The sequence below is a fragment of the Wyeomyia smithii genome, chromosome 1, assembly GCF_029784165.1.
Source record: "Wyeomyia smithii strain HCP4-BCI-WySm-NY-G18 chromosome 1, ASM2978416v1, whole genome shotgun sequence".
Taxonomy (NCBI): domain Eukaryota; kingdom Metazoa; phylum Arthropoda; class Insecta; order Diptera; family Culicidae; genus Wyeomyia; species Wyeomyia smithii.
In genome coordinates this window covers 152,893,373-152,914,706 of record NC_073694.1, presented here as the reverse complement: position 1 = coordinate 152,914,706, position 21,334 = coordinate 152,893,373, and the positions used below count along the sequence as shown (strand labels likewise).

At 40.4% G+C, this 21,334-nt stretch overlaps 1 protein-coding gene across 13 annotated transcripts in view; it reads right to left on the bottom strand.

Moving 5' to 3' along the window:
• Positions 1-21,334, bottom strand: part of LOC129731818 (contactin-3) — a 485,474-nt gene that overhangs the window by 122,009 nt on the left and 342,131 nt on the right. For all 13 annotated transcript variants that reach the window (XM_055692254.1, XM_055692900.1, XM_055692422.1 and 10 more), the window contains 2 exons: positions 19,931-20,067; positions 3,884-4,022 (listed from right to left, as the gene is read on the bottom strand). In XM_055692254.1, the coding sequence (XP_055548229.1) occupies positions 3,884-4,022; positions 19,931-20,067 (276 nt within the window). The remainder of the gene's footprint in view (positions 1-3,883; positions 4,023-19,930; positions 20,068-21,334) is intronic.

Here is a 21,334-nt window from a genome sequence, read left to right as displayed (position 1 = left end):
AACAGTTCGTGGGGCACTACCAGACGGGATTCTTGAGTGCCCACGCCACCACGCATCAGATGTTTCCGGTTCGGCAAGTTATACAAAGATGTCGTGACTATAATGTGCCCACACACCAGACAGTGCTAACATCCCAACCCAAGTTCAAGTTGATGGTGATGAAATCAAGATGGACGAGTTTGTGTACCTGGGCTCACTGGTAACTGCCGACAACGATACCAGCAGAGAAATTTATCAGCCCATTACGGGACGCTCTTATTCGAATTCGTCGCTGCACTATGTAGACCATCTACAGGGAACTGATCCAAAAAGACCAACGAACCCTTATGGTCTTTGAGCGGAAGGTGTTGCGTACCATTTTCGGTGGAATGCAGATGAAGAAGGGAACGTGGGGAAGGTGTATGAATTGCAGAATGTTGTAAGGATGCATGTTATAAGGATGTCGGGCGACAGCCCAGTAAAGATGGTTCTTGAAACCAATCCGTCAGGGATAAGACGGTGCACAGCGGGCAAGGTGGATCGATCAGTTGGAAGACGATCTACGGACCCTACGCAGATCGCAGAGCTGGCGAACCACAGCCGTGGACCGAGTGTAATAGAAATACGTACAGCAGGTCACGCCTTGGGACTGTTTGGTAAGGTAAATAAGCTACCCAGAAAAATCGTGATTGATCCGGACAAGTTGGTTCAGACAATGTACCCGCGTAGCGTTCTTCTCGTCCAACACCTGCCGACTCATTGTGTCGGTTTCGTTGCACAGGACCCAGGACGATCTCCACTACGCTGGTGATGGCTGTTTTTACATTGCTCCAACAATCCTCAAGGGGAACTTTAATCAGCTCACCCTCTTCCGGCAGCGCAGCGTCGGCAACGTCGGATTACTTCAGTCGTACGTTCGTTAACCAGTTTCGGGAAAAATACGAACGTTATTTCCCATTCAAAAAAGCTTTAAGGACGAAATCACTACCCGCAAGCTACAATTCTAGCTTAAGCTGGTCCCCTGTAAACAAAGGTCTATCGCTTTAATCGCTTAATAAAGAGGCACAAATTAAAATTTCTTTTCACTTCAATGCCACAATTTATTCCGACAAACCGCTGTCAGAGTGCCGGGCGGTATTCCATTCATAGGAACAGAAGGACGACGATTCTATAAACCATTATGACATTTGAAAAAAGCTAAACCGGCACGATTCCAACGGGGAGAAACGCAGCAGCAGCCTGTTGGGTGCTGAATTCCATCCTAATTGCCAAGCGAAGGAAGGAAACAGCGGAAGCAGTGAAAAGCACCCACCAAGCAACGAGGTAGAATGGTTTCGTCGTTCGCGTCAATTTCACTTGCAATCTGAACCATTCAGGGTGTTCCGACTCGGCCGGAATCTCAGACAGGCACGAATTCGTCGCACACATAGCTTTGGGAAAGCTAGAAACGTGGCGTCCAAACAAGGTGGCACCAGAAGCGGGGGGATGAATGCATCCTTCCAGCAGACGGCCCCGACGAGAAGCAGGGAGAAAATTGATTGTCTCGTCACATAATCAACTGAGCGGAAATTCGATCGATGCGAAACCACGGGGAGCGAGACGGTTACGAAAGGAAGAAGACATATTTATTTTTTTATTTTATAATGACGCTGATCGGTGGAAACGAGTCCAAGTCCGAGAGGGGGTAGGTACATACCCAGAGACGGCTGCCAGAGGTGAGCTTGTGTATATGAATGATCGTATGTTTGCGTATGTGATTGGAAAAGCAATCAACGTTATATAACTGAGCGCAGTTAGTACAGAGAAAGTGATTGCTTTGCATACAATTTGCTGCATTGAGAAACCAACAACGTAGATAAAATAACTCGATAACTGTTCGATTGAAATCTTATTTTCACTTATGATATAATTTGACTTCATCAAGAGCTGTGTCGCCCCATCGAGAATAAACTCCAACGAGGGTAGTGAGAACCACATCAAAATCGAACAGCAATTTCGACTTCCAGTCGGCAAATGCAAACCCAGCAACACAATAGACTCTAACCGATTCAAAGGCGCACGACAAAGGATAATTAAAACTACTTCTCCCCGCAGCCTTACTTGCCCAACACTGGGGTGTCGACGGGCTGACTGTCGAGGTGTACGGATGCGGAAACGAATCTGATGAAGGATGTAATTTCCTCTCCAATCGTTGTCGCTTTGCTCTTTCACCGAAGATGATTGTTCAAAAGATAAAGCGACATGTTTACTTGCATCGAGCACATCCCATGCATCGGAGTTCAAAAGTACAAATACTGCCAGTCTAGAATGCTAACAAACCCTTGCACAGTTGCGCTTCCTGACTTTATCGGCTGTCGTTAGAGTTTTGTGTAGGAGCGTGTGTCACTTCGGCTGCACAGGAGAAGCGCCTTTTTACCGGCACACCGATGACAGGATGCATCCGACAACTTACGGTAACAGGGGGTGACTTATGCTGGAATGTTTCGTTTTCACGGTAGGGAAGTTTCAGCTTCTGTGCTTATATTATGGCTCATTTTAATCATTGAGATGAACTTACTGTTGATGGAAGGTAAACCGCTGATCTGGAAGTACGTGATCAATGCAGAAGAGGAAATGAGCGAATTTAAAACATATATTATTCCCTTCTTGCCTAGGTGATGATTAAACGAAGAGCTCTTTGTTGAGCAAATAGATACATATTTTTCTCTAATGAACTGTTTCACGCACAACGTTCAAGGTCTTGCAGTAATTTAATCAAATGATTTTCATCGTTTCTTTGGTGTAGTGAAAATGAAAATCAAAAACCAAAAATTATCAAAACGAAATTTTCAGAAAATTTGAAGCGACGAAAATCAAAAGAATATGTTTTTACTGCGACTGACAGATGTCTTGACTTTCTTTTTTCAAACGATTGCACGAAAAGGAATATATCCTTGTCATGGTAACACTAATGTTTATGGTGGTTATTATTCGCTCTCATGCAAAAGTGCTAAAAATATCAGCCCTGGTCCGTAAGAGAATGGAGCATATTATTTACTATTTCTCAGTTCGTGTATTGCTAGAGGATACTCACAGATAACTATTAAATGTACGACGTGTGAAATGGGTGGAAAGTACTTAACAGATGTCACGATGATTAATCAGCAATCAAACAGGTTGTCAATCTATTTCATGCAGATGATTCCATCTGACATCACCGGTCAACTAATCTTTGATCTGTTTTTAATCATTGAAACAGAAATAATTAACCCTGTCACTACAAAGAACAATTGGAGCATAGGTGGATGTTCATGAAAACAAAAACAAAAAAAAAGATTATACCAGTTACGCTTTAATTTGAAAGTTTTCGTAATTAAAATAAAATCTTCTCCACTATCATTACTGTTGGAGAAAGGTTTCAATATGTTGTAATATAATTAAAAAAAAGTCTTCCAGTGACATGCAGTGCGCGAAAAATTACTACAGCCAAGGACTGAAAAAATAAGTGACACTGTTGTGCAAAATATGTTGCACAACTAACACATCCGAAAAGGGGATTGCTGCCGTCTCCTGCTATCAATGGATGACACAAGTACCGATTTTAACTTGTTGTTTGCTCCGGAATACGTATCCGTTTAAGCGAGATTAACAAGGAAAAGGCATATCAACCGAAGCCAGCTTGTTGGCAGCAAAAAAGATTTCCGCCGACAACGGCATCATCAAACGATGTTCTCAAGCACACAATATACAACAATAGCGAAGCAGGTTACAGTGTCGAGATCGGAGTGTCAGTAGAGAATATTCAAATGACGCCACGAGCTGTTATGAAAATTTGCACCAGCGGAAAACGAGGTGGAATTTATTTGGTTTTACTTTTGATTCGTAAAAATAGAGCATGAAAAAAAAAAAAAAAAACTGTACTTACACTGAATTTTCAAGGTGATTGAGGAACTGCGTGTTTCTCCTTCGGTGTTGGATGCCGCGCACGCATAGGAACCGGCACTTTCCCGCTCGAGCTGAATGAGGTGTAACGTTTCGCCACTTTCGCCAGACATCCGCATGTTCTGTGGGGAGACAAATGAAACAAGGGAAGGGGTTATAATATTAGAAATCTATGATACAAAGGGGCGAAGTGGACGGGCTAAAAGTCACTGCAGATAAATTGTAGCCAGTAGGTATATGAATTGCGTGCGGACGACAATCAATAACCGCGTCAGGAAACGAGCATTACCGCATTTGGTCCGCCATGGTCAACAGATCTGAAGATTACAATATGCCATCCATTCTCGCCATCGTTTGTATATAATTAACCTGATTACCAGCTGCACTCGAGATTCCGCATTGTTCTGGCGCATTACCGAGAACACACTGCTGTCTCATTTGAACGAATATGCTCTCGTAGATTCTTGTTCCTAAAGGGATTCCAAGGAGGAATATTGGAATAGAATAAATAGGGTAGGTCTTATTCATCGAATGGACCCGATGGCGGCCGAGTTTGATGTGATAATATGAATAGTATAATGTTATCTAGGGATTTATATTCATCATCCCTAGACGCTCACGAAGAAGCAAGAAGTGAGAACTAATGGAAAAGGTTGCTATTTTTTCCTCTATGTGAATTATTCGTCATCGTGATCAGATCCAATACCGTTTATGTACTGATGACAAAATTTCTTGCTGTTGTTCGAATAATACACTTACTCCAGAAATATGGGTGAGACACAATTGTGGGTCACTTTAACGTGGAAGCGCAAAAAAAAGCAAAGCAAAGCCTTGGTGCTACATTCCGATTCGGAACTTGACCTTCTGTTTATTTATACACAGATTTCACAGCCGACTATTTAGTGGACAATTGCGGGGCTAGCGCTACGATGTTACTGACACTAACAGTCTCTCCCGAGACGAGACTCGAACCTGCGACGACTGGCTTGTTAGGCCAGCATCGTACTTCGAGACCATCTGGGAGATAACGCATAACGTGGAAGCACATATTTTAAGAAAATTGAATAATTTTTAGTAGTCGTTGTGTTTTTCATAACTTATTTAGACTCTTATTTATTTAAAAGCTGTTCCACAGCGAACTGCATCACAGGAGATACGCTGTAGAAAGTTACCCATTGGATATTTCATCTTGAAAATTTGGGTAGAAGTAGTTTGAAGTGTATTGTTTTCACAATATTTGTATCACTGTCAGTTTTTCGAAAATTGGAGAAAATACCGTTACCCGAAGGGCTTCAAATGGTGAGTTGACAACCTAAAAGGAGGGTCAAACATTGCTCCGACCCTTACAAATTTCTATCTCATACCTACACGAGTCATATAATTGCAAATACTGCCAGTTGAAACATGAACACCTGGTGTTACCTGGGCAATGTTGTCATCCGACAGTAACTAAGTGAGAAGATGTGACGCGATCATTGGCGTTGAAACCATACTTCGGCACTAAAGGAAATGCTTCGCCAACCCGAGCATCTGTTCATCAAGATGGTGCGGCTTGAAACAGCGTTTGATCTTCACGCTCCCTAACGGCTGATCAACGTCGTGGTGGCAGCGTGGGACCCTAAACAGAGCTGGAACAATGATCCTCCGCTGAGACAGAGGGTTGGGGTAGGCCCATCGAGCTGCCCCAGAAAATAATATGTAACAAAAACAACGAGAGAGATAACACGAATCGGAATAACTTGTATGAACCTTGACAACGAAATAAGAACTACGATTGAAAACTCAGCCCGGACGAACACATACGATTCACATAGATTCTCTAGGATTCCTCACATTGGATTCGTGAGCGTCCTTGAAAAGGATTCCTGAAAAAAGAATCGTCAGGAATGCCCTGTATATGGCTCTAGGATTCTTGAATAAGAATCCTGAGTGGGAATCCTCCGGATTGCGATGTGTTTGCGATTCCTTTCACGATTCCGTCATCGAGTTAAAGGTATCCTGGGGATTCTTACTCAGGATTCTTTGCGTATTAGTAGGGGAGGACATGGAATTGCAAATCGCACGCAATTTGAAGTCGTAGCGTTGCATGAAATTTGTTGGACAGAGCAGAAGGTATGACACCAAATGGCTAGTTGTAGCACCACCAGCGAGCTGGATTTATAATCGGGCTAGATAGTCTGCTTGCCGCGTCTAATGATAACGGCCATCAGTGCGTGAACGTTGCAGCCTTCCATGATATGGTAATCCGAAGTACCTTCTTCCCCCGCTAAGATATCTGGAGATCATCCGACCAACAGCAAAGCAAAGCTTTGATGCTACATTTTGTATCGGAACTCGACCTTCTATTTACTATATACAGACTTCGCAGCCGACTGTTGAGTGTACAGGACAATTGCGGGGCTAGCGCTACGATCCTACTGACACTAACAGTCTCTCCCGAGTCGGGACTCGAACATACGATGACTGGCTTGTAAGGCCAGCATCGTACCTCGAGAACAGCTGAGAGACCAACAAATAGAGAATCAAATCGACCACGTCCTAATCGACGGTAGGTTTTTCTCCGTCATCATCAACGTGCATGCGCTCAAAACTCTTGACGGTGTATAATATCCGCCGAAGTCGAACGCCGCGACCAAATAATAAGCAATTGCAGGACGCCGGAGTTACACAAGCGTACGTGCAGCAGCTGGAAGCAGCGCTACCAACGGAGAAGCAGTTTGGCGTAGCTAATCTTGGCTGAAGGAGCATTCAATCTGCCATAAATACAACTGCTGTAGAGGTACTAAGGACAAGGGCCCCAAATCATAGATTGGTTTGACGGCGAATGCAAACAGTTCGTCAAGGAGAAGAACGCAGAACGGGTGCGAATACTTTAACATCATAGGAGAGCGAACTTGAAACGATAGAACCGCCACTAGAGTGGCCATTTTTGCAACATCATGCGATTTCGATGAGCGCCGGGCGGAAAAAGTTTCCTTTTTATTCCAATAACAAGCCATGAAAGTTTGAAGGTTATCCGAGTTCGTTAGATGGACCCACAAAACGCTTATAGATAAAAAACGATAAATTCCTATGAGAATTGCTGTTTTTTTTAATTTTTTGCAGTTATTTGCTATTGTTTCTCAAAATAATTGTATATTGTGCATCAAAATACTTTATAAATACTTAAAGATATCATTAGGGAACGTCTATATATTACGTAACACATAAGTTAGCCATTCTCAATGTCCCACACCCCGCGTAACGCAATGTTGCATGGTGGTCTCACGCAATGTAAGACTTCGCTGATATCCTCTCCGCTCCGCAATACGCTTACGTAATATACAAATGATCCCTTATATGCAATCTTCAATTAACTGGCAACACAGGCAGAGTTGATCATTTTTAACTGAACGATTGTCATTGTGTGCGTAATACAACCTTTCAAATTCAGAACGGTGGTTGAAGCACGTGAAGTGTAGCTCCGCCGCGAAGGCAAATTTGTCATTTATTTTGATAATCAAGTGATTCAGGGTGACAAACGGGTATTGTTAATTGTAATTTGTGAAAACCAAACATTATTTCAACGACAAATGACTGAAACAATGAATCCAACTGGTTTGTTGATGAAAACACGTAGAGCTGATGAAAAACAACGAGCAATCATCTTAATTGGACACGTATCACATCAAATTGTTGGTACAAAACTTCCATCGAATAGGCAAGTATTGGGAGTGTTTTTCTACAATATGCGATTTGTCAAACTAACCGCGCAAGATAGTGCAGCGCTAACAATTGAAGCCACGATTATTTTTTGGAAGCAAGCCCGCATACCATATCGTGATCTCCATAAATGTGCTGATAAACTTAAAAAGTTGTACCAAACATGGCAGAGTATAACAAAAAAGAGTGTGGATAAAATGGGAGCAACTTTGAAGCAAACATATGATGCGTTTATAAACGATCTAGACGATCTTTTTGATATTGCGAGAGCCGATGCGTTGACCATCATGCACAATAAAGAAGATCGTGATTTTCTTGAAAAACAGCGACAGAAAGGGCGACCTGGATCAATGCTGGGAGTTGACGCTGTATTAACCGCTAGGGAAAATAGATCAGAATTGAGCAGAAGGAAAGAAGAAGCGCGACAAAAGAAGGAAGATGATCGGTTGAAGAATGAAAAAACATCAACACGTCGAAAAATTGGTAGGTGATGTAATCTGAATGGAAAAAATACCATATTTTTTATATCGTATTCAGATCATAACGAAAATGAAGACACGGGAAGTGTTTCTGATGCTCCTGAAATATACGACGGTGAAATTGATGCGCCTATATCACAGGAAAGGCGTTTTACTAGAAAACAACAATGGATAACACCACGTTTATGTTCTGCACTTGATAAAGCAAAGGTGAAACAAATGAAATAGTGACTCGTTGATTCGTTTTCATACTTCTTTTATTTTGATATCAGGTATCGGACAGAGATGCGATGCATATTTTGATGGCAGCGTTGGAGGGGTTGAAGTTACCATCCCGTGATTATACTCTGAATCGAACATCATTGCAACGAAAGCGTGAAGAGAACCGTCACAATCGAATTGTTGAAGCAAAATCCGACTTCATTTATAACGTAATATTCATGAATTTTGATTAACCTGTTTGATAGATTTTATTTTATTTTTATTGTTTTTTTTTCGTGTAAAACAGATCAGCACTAGCGATCGTTTGGTGGTTCATTGGGACGGTAAAATTTTAACCGATTTGGTCGGTAGATCTCACGTTGAACGAATAGCAGTTCTTGTGAGTTACGATGGGACAGCAAAGTTTTTGGGAGCACCTAAAATTGATTCGGGTACCGGCAAAAATATCGCCGAAGCAGTTTATAAAACGCTTGTGGATTGGAATATTTCTGACAAGATTGTAGCAGCAAGCTTCGATACCACTTCCACAAACACTAGCTTGAACAAAGGTGCTTGTGTTCTTTTGAGTAATTTGCTCGGTCGGAAACTGACTCACTTTGCTTGTCGTCATCATATATATGAAATTGTATGCAAAAGTGTTTTCGAGAAGAAATATGGCAAAAGCAGCGGTCCCGAAACCCTGATATTCAACCGTTTTGCGAAAGCTTGGCCTGGAATCGAGCAAAACCAATTTATTGACAGCCTCAATGATCCAATAGTTCGCTCAAAAATGTCCTATGAAGATATCGATCAAATCAAGCAGTTTTGTCAAACCAGCTCAAACGCAATCAAATTCGTGGCGATTATAAAGAACTTTTGGAGTTGGTATTCACATTTCTTGGTGGTAGAGCGGCTCCATTTCACTCATGTGGTGCTACGTCACACGCGAGATTCATGTCAAAAAACATCTATTGCCTGAAAATGTATTTGTTTCGATCTCAATTTGAATTGACCACGAAAGAGCTAAATTGCATTCGAGACATTTCAATTTTTGTAGTCAAACTTTACATTAGGGTTTGGTTCGGATGCACGAATGCTATTAAATGTCCTAATCAAGATATGAATTTTCTACGTGATTCATTCGCATACGTCGAATTTGATGAAGTCGTTTCAATCGCTATAATTGAAAAGATGAGGAATCACTTGTGGTATTTAAGCCCAGAATTAGTTGGATTGGCTTTCTTAGATCCAGACGTCCCGCTCGAAATCAAACGAAAAATGATTAAGCAACTGAAAGCGAAGGATCCTTCAGTAGCTTTTGTAGAATATCGCAAGCATCCAAATCCTGAACAGTTACTGGAATGTGATTTATCCCATTTTGTTTCATATAAAACAAAAGCTTTTTTTTCGAGTTTTGAACTCAATACTGATTTTTTCGATCGTGATCCAGCCGAATGGAAAAATATTGAAGAATACCAGATTGCGTCGGACTTCTGTCAAAAATTACTTGTTGTAAACGACGCCGCAGAGCGTGGTGTTAAATTTATAAAAGATTATAACCGTGTTTTAACGCATAATGAAGATGAACTCCAATTCATATTGCAAGTTGTTGAGTCTTAACGAAAAAAATATCCTTCTCATTCAAAATCAGCACTTGTCAATGAACACAAAAATTCATAGACCTCCTTGTACTTAGATTAGGATAATAACATAACTATTTTATAGAAATACGAGTGTATTTGAATTCATTTTCTTGAAATATATGTTTGAAAATGAGAAAAACCGTCCAATTTTCCATATAAATCGATTTCCAAACTTTAAGCGCTTTGTGGGTCTATTAAATAAACTCCGATCAACTTCAAATTTTCGTGGCTTATTGTGGAGGTCAAAAGGAAACTTTATCAGCCCGGCGCTCATTAAGATCGATAGTTTCAAAAACGGCCATATAAAATGCGGCCACTCTAACCGTCACCCGAAGGGACGATATCGCGTAGCGATGAAAGAACTGCACCAAGTTAACGACACTCGAAAGTTCTACGAGAAGCTGAACAGCTCCCGTAAAGGCTACGTGCCGCAAGTCGATATGTGCAGGAGCTTGTACAGCAACGAGTAGAAAACCTCCTGAAGCTTGAGTAGCAGACTTACAAACAATAAAGCATCTAGAGCAGACCAAGTTCCCAGTGAATTATTGAAATACGGTAGAGTAACACTAATTAAGGACGTGCATTGGGTATTTACTAAGATTTGGGATGAAGAACGAGTACCGAACGAGGAGTGAATGGAAGGTATTGTGTGTCCCATCTACAAAAAAAGGGCGACAAGCTGGAGTACTGAAATTATCGGGCAGCCACTTTGCCGAACGCCACCTACAAGGTACTTTCCCAAATACTCTGTCGTCGACTATCACTATTTGTGAAGTAGTTCGTGGGGAACTACCGTGGTGGTATCTCGTGCCTTCTGTTTAATATTGCCCTGGAAGGTGTCATTAGAAAAGCGGGAACTAACATGAGTGCCACGATATTCCAAAGGTCGGTTCAACAGTTTGGTTTTGCCGACGATACCAACATTGTGCATCAGACCTCTGAAAAGACGGCGGACACGTACATCGGACTAAAGACCAAAGCCAAACGGATTGGACTGGTCATCAATACTTCGAAGACGAAGTACATGACAGGAAGGGTTTCACGAGAAGATAGTGCAAACCTCTTACCTCGAGTTCAAGTTGGTGATGATGAAATCGAGGTGATCGACGAGTTCGTGTACCTGGGCTCACTGTTAACGTCGACAGCAGAAAAATTATGACATGAAATCGCGTGTACTTTGGTCTCCGGAAGACACTCTGATCGAGTGGAATTAGCCACCGCACTAAGTGGACCATTTACAGGACACTGATAAGACCGGTTGTCCTCTACGGCAATGAGACATGGACGTTCCTTGTAGACGACCAACGCGCCTTTGTGGTCTTCGAGCGGAAGATGTTGCGTACCATCTTTGGTGTACTGACGGTGTAACCACGAACTGCAAGAACTGTTTGGGGAGCCATTTATCGTCCACACCGCCAAGATTGGCAAGTTGCGGTGGGCTGGGCATGCCGTAAGAATGTCGGACGACAGTCCGGTAAGGTGGTTCTTGAAACCAATCCGTCAGGGATGAGACGGAGAGGTGCACAGCGGACGAGGTGGATCGACGACGACGTACGGACCATACGTAGACTGCAGAGCTGGCGAACTGCAGCCATGAACCGAGTGAAATGAAGACGACTCTTATGTACAGGAAAGGCCATTTGGCTTGGGACTGTTTGGTAGGGTAAGTACCGTTACCCCAAAAGCAACGCCGCACATTGATTCTGACCTGGAAGATCGTCAACGATTTCATCGGGACATCGGAAAGCAACTCGGAATCATGTAGTCAAATGTGGGTCGTTAGATTAAACGTTACTAAGAAACTATAAGCATCGAACTGAAGGAAAAGAATGGATGTTCCATTAGTGACCAGGATCAAAGGCGTGTTGTGGAAGCGTTAACGCGGAACCCCAGTACTTCGGTCAGGGATGTGGCCAAAGTTTGAATCTGTCCAAGTCGTTCGTTTGGAGAACCAAGAACCGGTAGGGACAGCATACGTACAAAGTGCAGAAGGCTCCAAATCGTGACGAACGGCAAAATATGATGCTAACGAAACCTCATTGTCTCATTATGGATGATGAGACTTACTTCAATGTGAACTTCCGGCAGCTTCCGGGGCTACTGTTCTTCACCGCCTAGCACAAGCTCTATGTTCCGAAAGAAGTAAGGAAGCGAAAACTTTCAAAGTTTGGCAAGAAATACCAGCTTTGGCAAGCAACCTGCTCATGTGGCAAAAGTAGTTCGTGATTACCTGGACTGTAAACGAGGAGATCGTACCTCAAGGAGTGTCCACAGAAGTGTCTGCTTCCTCTGTTGAAGCAACACGAGAGACCTACTATCCTCTGGCCGGATCTAGCTTCGTGGCACTATTTAAGTTATGTCATGGAGTGGTAGGAAACCAACGGGGTCAATTTTGTACCTAAGGACATGAAACCCCCCCTTCCTTGAACCGCACCGGAACTAGTGCTTATCGAAAAATATCGGCCTTTCATGAAGCAGGCATCACAAAAGTATCCTAAAAAAACTAAAGAGGAAATGGGTTTCATTACAGAAAAAGCTGCAGCCAGATGTGGTACAGAACCTAATGAGTGGAGTTTAGCGTAAGGTGCGAGCGAACGGTTATGCGTTTTACCGTGATGCAATTGGATGTGGGACACCCTTTAGGGAGACCCGACGATGAAAAAAAAGTGTTTTACGCGCAACTCAAGGATGTCTGCGACAACTAACCGTGGTGAGATATCAACTTCTTTCCTAGGCTAAATGTTTGCAATATAGGCTCAAGGGGTTATATCTACAAAATGCTCAAAAAAGCAAAGTTTTTTTCATGATTTTTTTTTTACAGGACATTTAAGATGTATGGTATATAAATAATATATCATTGGATTGAGCAGCTCTTGCAGAAAGGAAAAAATATTTTTATTGCTATTTTTGTTACAAAATGGTGGCTGTGCAGCGATTGCCGTGAACCGCTTTTTTTTTCAAAGTTGTTCCGCGGTGAACGGTATAAGTCGTGCCCAACTCCACCTATAACCAAAACAAAAATTTTTTCATTATCTACAAGTGTCGCTAGTGAAATACACATGATTATATTTTTAGAATTTTTCTTCGCAAAATGGCAACGGTTTGAAAAAAAAGTTCTGTTTCGACAAAAAAAACCTACTTTGATTGTTTATAACTTTAGTTGTTGTTAATCAATCGCTTAAATCGTGCGTACTTTACTTTTGAGAAAAACGCGTTGAAAGTTTCAAATTGCTATAAATCTTAAGAATCGCAATAACAAAGCCCCTAATAATTTTTTACCTTCAGTCAGCTATCCCTGCGCCGTAAAATTGTCCTTCCTTGGTTTTTTTTTCCACTTCTTCCTTTTTGTCATCTGATGTATGGCTGCGCCTCTTTCGCGATGTCGGACATGCGATGCTTAGCGACTTTGACACAGTTGGCGCCCGATCCCACGCAAAACTCAAACTTGTCACTCATATTTAAGTACTTTTGAATATAACTCACAGTAAAAAAAGTATAGAAAAACTCAAACAAAGAATGTACACAACGAGAACGGCTGATCGACTAAACAATGGGAAATTGAGAGTAAACACGTTCTGTAAAGACGCTATAACGGTCGAAATTTGATGCAGATACCTCTATAATTCAAATTTTAAACACGATAACGTTCGTATGTAATTTCTGCTAGTTTACAAAGCCTCGAAATAAAAAGAAAAACGAGCATCGCCAATTTAAACGAAAAATGTGATTTTGGAGTATGAAAGTTGTTCGGTAAAAATTGATTTAAACCAACTTTGAGTTTAGATCTGTACTTGGGCGATGTAGATTTTGATTCTTGGATAGTTTTAGCATGATTTAGGCCAAAAAATTTATGGCGTATTTTTTAGCAGATTTATTTCCCCTTTAATGTAATGTATTCCTTACCGGGAAGACATGAATTTCAACCCGTTTCGTTGTGTACTAGACGGAAGAATTGGCCTTCTAGGCCACGTTCTGCATCGCAGGGTTCGGATTGCCTTTGAAGTCAGCTTCCTCACCTTCACGGGTTCCGTCGTCTTCGCTTTTTTCCGCTACCAGCTTACCACTGGGTCGTCCGGGTCTCTTGACTTGATTTTCTATATTTTTTGTCGAATCACTTCTTGATAGGAATCTATCTCGATAACAACTTGACAGAATGTAACGAAATTTTTTGCATGAAAACATTACACATCAAACTAGTTCTATCCAAAATTTTATCAATTTTTACTCATAAAATAAAAAGTTGTTCACAAAAATTAAGTGTTGCATTTTTGTATAATTTTTAGTGAAGTACTCTCCTTTCTCGCAAAGATATCCTAAAATAAATAAAACTGTCTAGGGTATACCATATATGTACCATCAAGTAACTACGAAGTCTCCAACCATGCGTAGCACGAAGCGGTAATTTCAAACAATAGAGTAACCAGACGCATCTTTTCTCAATGATTACTGGCCCAGAATCCACACAGTTATGAAAGGAACCGCAACGACGGCACTAGAAGGCAAGACACCGATCGGAAAGAGCGACTGGTGCGATGGCTATTGCGAGGAAGTGTTCTAACAGGAGATAGCTGATTACCAGTCCTCGAACTTCATGAAGTTAACCGGGGGATCGAAGAACTGAAGAGCAACCAAACAAATTCTACCAAACTGACAAAGAAGCGCTTGAAAGGGCACTATACTAAGCATGACCTATGATAGCGATAATTCGGGAGATAGCCGTAGATGCTACCTGTGAAGTTCCGTTAGCTACTCAGTAATCCTAGCGATGCTACTCGTCTTACCTTGGTAACCGATGAAGATAGAATAGCCCGCTTCACGGTGGCTCGCGTAGCTCATGGCCAGCTGAGCAGAGTACAGCCACAATCACATAGAGCTTTCCACAATATTGGACTAGCGGAAGATCAGCACATATTACACTGTATTCAGCCCACACACTACCAATGAAATACTCTCTAAAATTTTACTGCTACGTTTGTCACATTTAGCCAGAAAGCTTATGTGCCATTAGACAGTTTCGACAAAAATGTCGTGAGCTCAAAATGCCACACCGATCCGATCTGTATCTTTCGAGGTTCAAGGTGCAAACATTATCATACGAACTCGTGTGACATGGGTACATTCCGGTTACTGGACATTCTCGCGTCTCGTGGTTATTGAACATCAATGTTGTTGTGTCGGAATAGTCATACCGGGCACAATCATAATAGAGCCCGTGAAATCTTCAAGAAAATGCTCTTTATAATAGCACACTAGAATGCGCTTGAACGAGCCCGTTTGGCAGAATTGTTAGGTTGAATTCAAAAGATGGGAAATTTTAATACCTTAACAACAGCCTGGATATTCATAATTTTAAAAGGGAACTTAAGTAAATTAACCAAACAAAATTTTTATTCGCCTAAAACTTTTTTATTAAACTTTTAGCTATAATAAAATGCGAACGGGTTATTGAAATCGGGTATATTGAAATTGGTTAGAAAAAAAAAAACCAAATTGAGGAACTACTCCATTATTCATCTCAGCACATACAATCATCTCATACAACATGAAAACGAGAAAAAAAGGCATATTTTCTTCTTAAATCAATTTGCTAATCCATAGAACGGATACTTCTCAAGTAATAAAATCGGTTATATCAAAGTTGGTATATGATACAACTAAAACATAAAACCTTCAATGCCGACCATGCGGTTATAACAACCTACTTACAACAGCTACAAACATGTGTTATGGCTAGTTGGCCCAGCTTTATTGCAGTCATCAAAACTTCCTATACGCTCCAACATAGGACCAGATATTTTATACAACCCGATTTACTTACCACATAATGGCCTCGAAATTTTAATTGAGATGTATTCTCCATATTAAGTGTGATGTATTGAATTTTATCTTGGCTTTATTTCTTTATGACTGGGTTTTTTTTCCAGCAGTGTCGCGAAAACAAAATTGTGTAAATATTTATTCCCATCTTGATTGATTAATGAATATCTTGATTGATTAATGAATATATAAGGTGATAAATAAATAAATTTTGTTAAATGTATGCCGTTATCTAGCATTAGATTTTCAAAACAATGGAGTGGTTTTGTTATTCTCGTAAAAGAAAATGCAAATTTCAGATATAATTACAAAAGTTTGCAGATTTTCCATTCAATGTGACATGTTGTTTTAGAATAAAACCCCGGACGAATTTAAAATCTTCGTCATAACAAATTCTTATAATTTGATCAGAACATAGCATATCGTAACCTAAGTCAACCTAACATAGCATTCGTCTGGCTATGTTCCGATCATGAAGTTTTATTCAAGCCACAATAATAACCTACATGGCGGGGTTGCCATAACAAATTCTGTTTAAAAGGAAATCACAACTTGAAAATTTATCTTAGCTTTAAGAGGGACTATCATACAACTCCACGGGTTATGTATTTTTGGTTTAATTTGGTTGTTATGAAAGTCAATATAAAACAAATTTATGACCGTTTTTAAAACTGTGAGGCTAAGTTGTATTATGGTAGACATATGATGGTTTGTAGGCTTTTATTTACAAAACATATTTAATGACTATCAAATAAAATCTACTTACAATCGAAGGTTTTCATGCAAGCCAACTTGAAACAAAAACAAAACCAGAATAAATTCTTGAAGCATTCTGAATGTTACTTGTGCTTATTAGTTCACTTTAGATTCCTCATAAAGCATAATCCTCAGAAACTCACCTAAAAGCTCTAAATTTGATAATATAGAGGCACCCGCACTCGAAAACTTATTTAATTCAATCACCTACCTCAGGAAACGAAATCCGCCCGGGACTCGTTCAGCAGCCAACTAAAGTTTTTTTTACCACTAGCGGACCACTTTTTATTTTAGTCACTGAACAAAATTACTCACCACACTAAGAATACTTTAATCTTTGAAATGTTCACCTCAAATTTCCTAAAACAAGCTTGAACTAGCAGAAATATATGAGATGAACTTCTACAATTCCTAAATTTCAACTGTACGTATCTTCATCTGTTTTCACTGCGTTGAAAAAAATCTAAAGTTTCCAAATCAGTTTCCGTAAATTCGAAAAAATCATACTGAAAATGTTGAATTATTCCGACATATTTGACATAAATCGACAGCACTGCAGTAGTTACCTAGGTTACCAATTTTGCACGCAAACAACTACAGCGAAAATCTAGGTAACCTGTTACGACGGTCTGCGGCTACGTTCATTCATGGTAACGTGATTCATTCATGATTAACAGTGTGATGAATATTGGGGTGTCGTGAGATGAATAATTGTGAGATGTTTCAAGTTTTGAGATGGATAAGGAAGCGTTATGGAAAATGGCTTGTTTTGCAAAATTCAGGGTAAATCTAGCTAATTTTACTAAATATAAACTGCTGAACGATTCCATAAGAGCACGTAAGCATTTTGAGTTTATTTGGTCAATGAGTTCGTGAAAATTTGGTGTTTATTCCGTGCATTTTTCGTTAATATCGGCTTAATGAGATGAATAATGGAACAGTTCCCCTAGATGTACATTTTTTAGAACTAGGGTATTTGTTCCATTATTCATCTTACTAAACCGTTAATCACAAAGAAAGCATGGTTTTAACACCAAATTTGAACAAAATCATTCAACAAATGAACAAAATACGCTTACATGCACTTTGGAACCGCCCAGTAATAGAAATTTAGTAAACTTTTATCGTGATTTTTTTTTAAACAAACCATTTCTTATAGCGCTCCCGTACTCATCTCAAAACTTAAATCACTGCTCAATTATTCACTGTTTATCACTTTGGTGAATGAACGTAGCCGCAAATCGTCGTAGTGGGTTACCTAGGTATCCGCTGTAGTTATTTACGCACAAAATTGGTAACCTATGACTCCACTGCAGTGCTGTCGATTTATGTCAATTGTGGTGGTATAATTCAACATTCTCAGCATGATTTTTTTGTATTAACAGAAACTGAATTGTCAACTTTTGATTATCTGATTAGAAGGAAATACATACAGTTGAAATTTAGGATTTGTAAAAATTCATTTCATATATTTCGACTCATTAAATCTTGTTTTTAAAAATTTGAGGTGAACATTTTAAAGATTAAAATAATCTTAGTGTAGTGAAAGATTTTGATTAGCGAAGAAAATAAAAAGTGGTCCGCCTCAGAGCCTATGCTTATAATATAGAGTCGCGCAAAGGAACCAAATCAGTGTCGAACGAGGGAACCAATCGAGCAATGTAAATAAACAAGGTGATAATGTTAGGAGTTGATGAAAAGTGTTGTAATTAAGCGTGATAAAGAATACACTAAAGTCGCTTTTTACGCGGGGGATACGTGCCGCGTAAAAAAAACGCGTAAATTCCGGAATCCGCGTGAAAAAACCGCGGAAATTCCAGAATCCGCGTAAAAAAAAACGTGTAAATTCCGGAATTTGCGTAAAAAAACCGCGTAAAAAGCGACCTTAGTGTATGTGTTTTTCCGAAGTTTTAACTACACATCAACATTAAACCTGTATACTGGCTCAGTTAAATAAACAAAGTATCACCGGTGTAATCTTTCAAAACTGTGTACCTTGTGAAGAATTTCAAAAAATGGTATTCGCTTATGCATGGTGATAAAAAAAAACTGTATAGTTCTTGGCAACAAACGGCACATAAGCTGTGTTGCCGAAACGATAGATTTTCTCTTTGCGCGACTCTATATACACATAGACTCAGGTCCGCTTATGATGAAAAAAAAACTTTGGTTGACTGCAGAGCCAGTCCTCTTGTAGCCGTATAGAGCAGTGCGTGAATTTTGTTTTCTAAAGTAGATGATTGAAATAAATGAGCTTTCGAGTGCAACGAACTTGCAGCTATTTTGAACACGATTGGTTCGGATCGCAATGCTCTGTAGCGTGGAATGGCTCTGTGATATTATAAACAATTCCTTTCCGTAGGCTACTACAGGATCAGATAGAAATTTTCACGTAGTGTGAGTAAACTAATTTCCACTGCATTGATGATGATGGGCAACGATAGACGATAGGTTGCACAAATGAGAAAAGATGAAGTCACTGCCCCACTTGTGTGGAATATTTGAAACCAAGTTGAGTTCCAAAGTGTAACCCTACTTTGTATTCAATATAACCGTGATAAGTTTAACGTTTTGTTTTTCAGAACCAAAATTGAAATATAACGGTAAAACACAGGCTTTCTCCTATATCATTGGTAGAGCATCCAGTCGTTCCACCGAGACGAGAAATTAATTAATTTTATCAGCAGTTAACGCAATATTGACTCACTGCCTTCAATCCGGATGCTGTTGGCGGGCTGGAATAAAAAATAACAGATTCAGCGGTGTGTAAAATCTGCTGAATCCTTATAGAAAAAATAACCGAAAAGAATGACGGCTGCCCAGCAGCTGTACATCCGTTCGTTTGTATGTTCATCATCCGTAAGACAACATCCCGTCGCAGCATTTGGTGTTGATATCATTTTCCCGACATGGCCATTATGTAAAATCTGTTTGGTGAATGGCGAACTTTTCGGTTGCTTTTTTTGGAAAAATAATTAATTTCACATTGAAAACTGCCGGGGCTCGCAAGGCAGCAGTCGAGGATGAACAATCGTGGGTAAGTCGTTTATTCAGCTTGAAGGGCCGTAATTTGGCGAAAATATTGAAGAAACAAATGATTGCAGAAAGTAAAGATTTTTTTTCTGAACATGGTGAACATGGCAGCGAAGCACATGTCGATGTGAATCTGATTCCTACGAAAAAACCTACGGACCAAATTGGTCCGGAATATTGAATGTAATTTATCTTCAAAAAGCTAATGCAACCATAATGCTGTGAGGGTACTCTCAGAGTATCTTGCGTATTACTACGCTTTTCGGAATGCAATAGTTGCCATAAAAAGACGAAAAAATCCAACGATCACAACGGTAAGCGAGATGTAATATGCAAAATGTTTGCGTGGGTTTACGAACATACAGCAAGGATAACGTACAGTGAAAGCCATATACTTACATTTTTGTACCAGGCGAAGGAAGTGACCGGTGGCCGCGCATCCGCCCGGCACTTGAGTGTCACATTTTCGCTCTCAGACCGGGTGATAACTCGGGCCGGATCCTCGTTGGCCAGATGGACAGATACGACCGGTTCGTCTGTTGAAGCAGCGATGAATACAGAGTGAGCGTCGAAAAAGAAAGGAAGCAATAATTAATATAAAATACAGCTTTGGTGCATTAGAGAGGAAATTACAAAATTTAATTTATCGTGCCATATCTGGCAGAATCGGGTGCCAAAGCCGCGCTGGAACTGGTTTTACGCCGGAAAACGGTCGCCGCCCGGTTGCGCGACTATGGTTTCGCATCGCGCCAATGGCCGGAGGGCGGAACGCTTAATGGTTGCCGCTTTCTGCTGCAGCCAAAAGGGGCTGCTAATTTCTACTACCCGCTGGTTGCTGCCAGTGCTTTATTACTGCAAAATTGGTCTCCTAGTGTAATTGCAAAATGTAGTGGGTTTGTCCGCCAGTTTTGCAGCACAAATTGCTGCTGAGGGACATCAGAAGGACTATTAAGTGTGACAAATTTAGTTTTAAATTTTCATAATTTGAGCCCGCCTAGTACAATTAACGACCCTGCTGGAAGTAAGCGGAGTCACTTTCGAGAGAAGCAATCCGGTTCGCTTAACTTTGCAATTGGAATAACAATTCCAGCTTGACTTGCAGCGATTTAGTGTCCATCTGCAGGATGCACTTCACACCATGGCCATTATTACTCATTTCTACGGTCCCGGGAAATGGGCAGCAAAACTTGTCCCATTAAACGAATGAGTTTTGTGCACCAGTTCTGGATGATATATTATAAGTGCTTCAGTATTTTTTTTAACTGCAGGACGACGACGCTGGACAGGGCCAGCCAAGGCCATGGCGTCAATGTCGGTAGATTGAAGCAGGATAAACAATATTCTCCGGGCGGAGAACGATAAAATGATACCTAAAATATGTTGACAATGCAGTGCAGAGCTGCAATAATGATGCGGTATTTATAGCACGTGTCTTCATTTGCGATATGACATTTTTCTATGTTGGTACACTGGATGAGTGCGGAAAAAAAGGATAACAATCGTTCCATACAGAAATTGGAGAATGTTTCAGCTCAGTGATTTAGGAGCATAATTTATGCATTGTTTGTTTGGATGTTTGCATTGCATTCGTACTAGTGCGGACAAATCATAATAATTAATTACTTTTTGGCCAGTGAAGGCTTCTTGGCGTCCTTTCTATTTTTGTATGAGTTGGTTGCAATTTAAGCCGAATTCTGCTTCGGCTCGTACTTGTTCTACAAAGCTAACATTTTTTTTCCTTGAGGTAACAAACTTTACTCAGTTTTTTTCTTTTTGGGATAACAAAGATAAACTTTTTCTTCG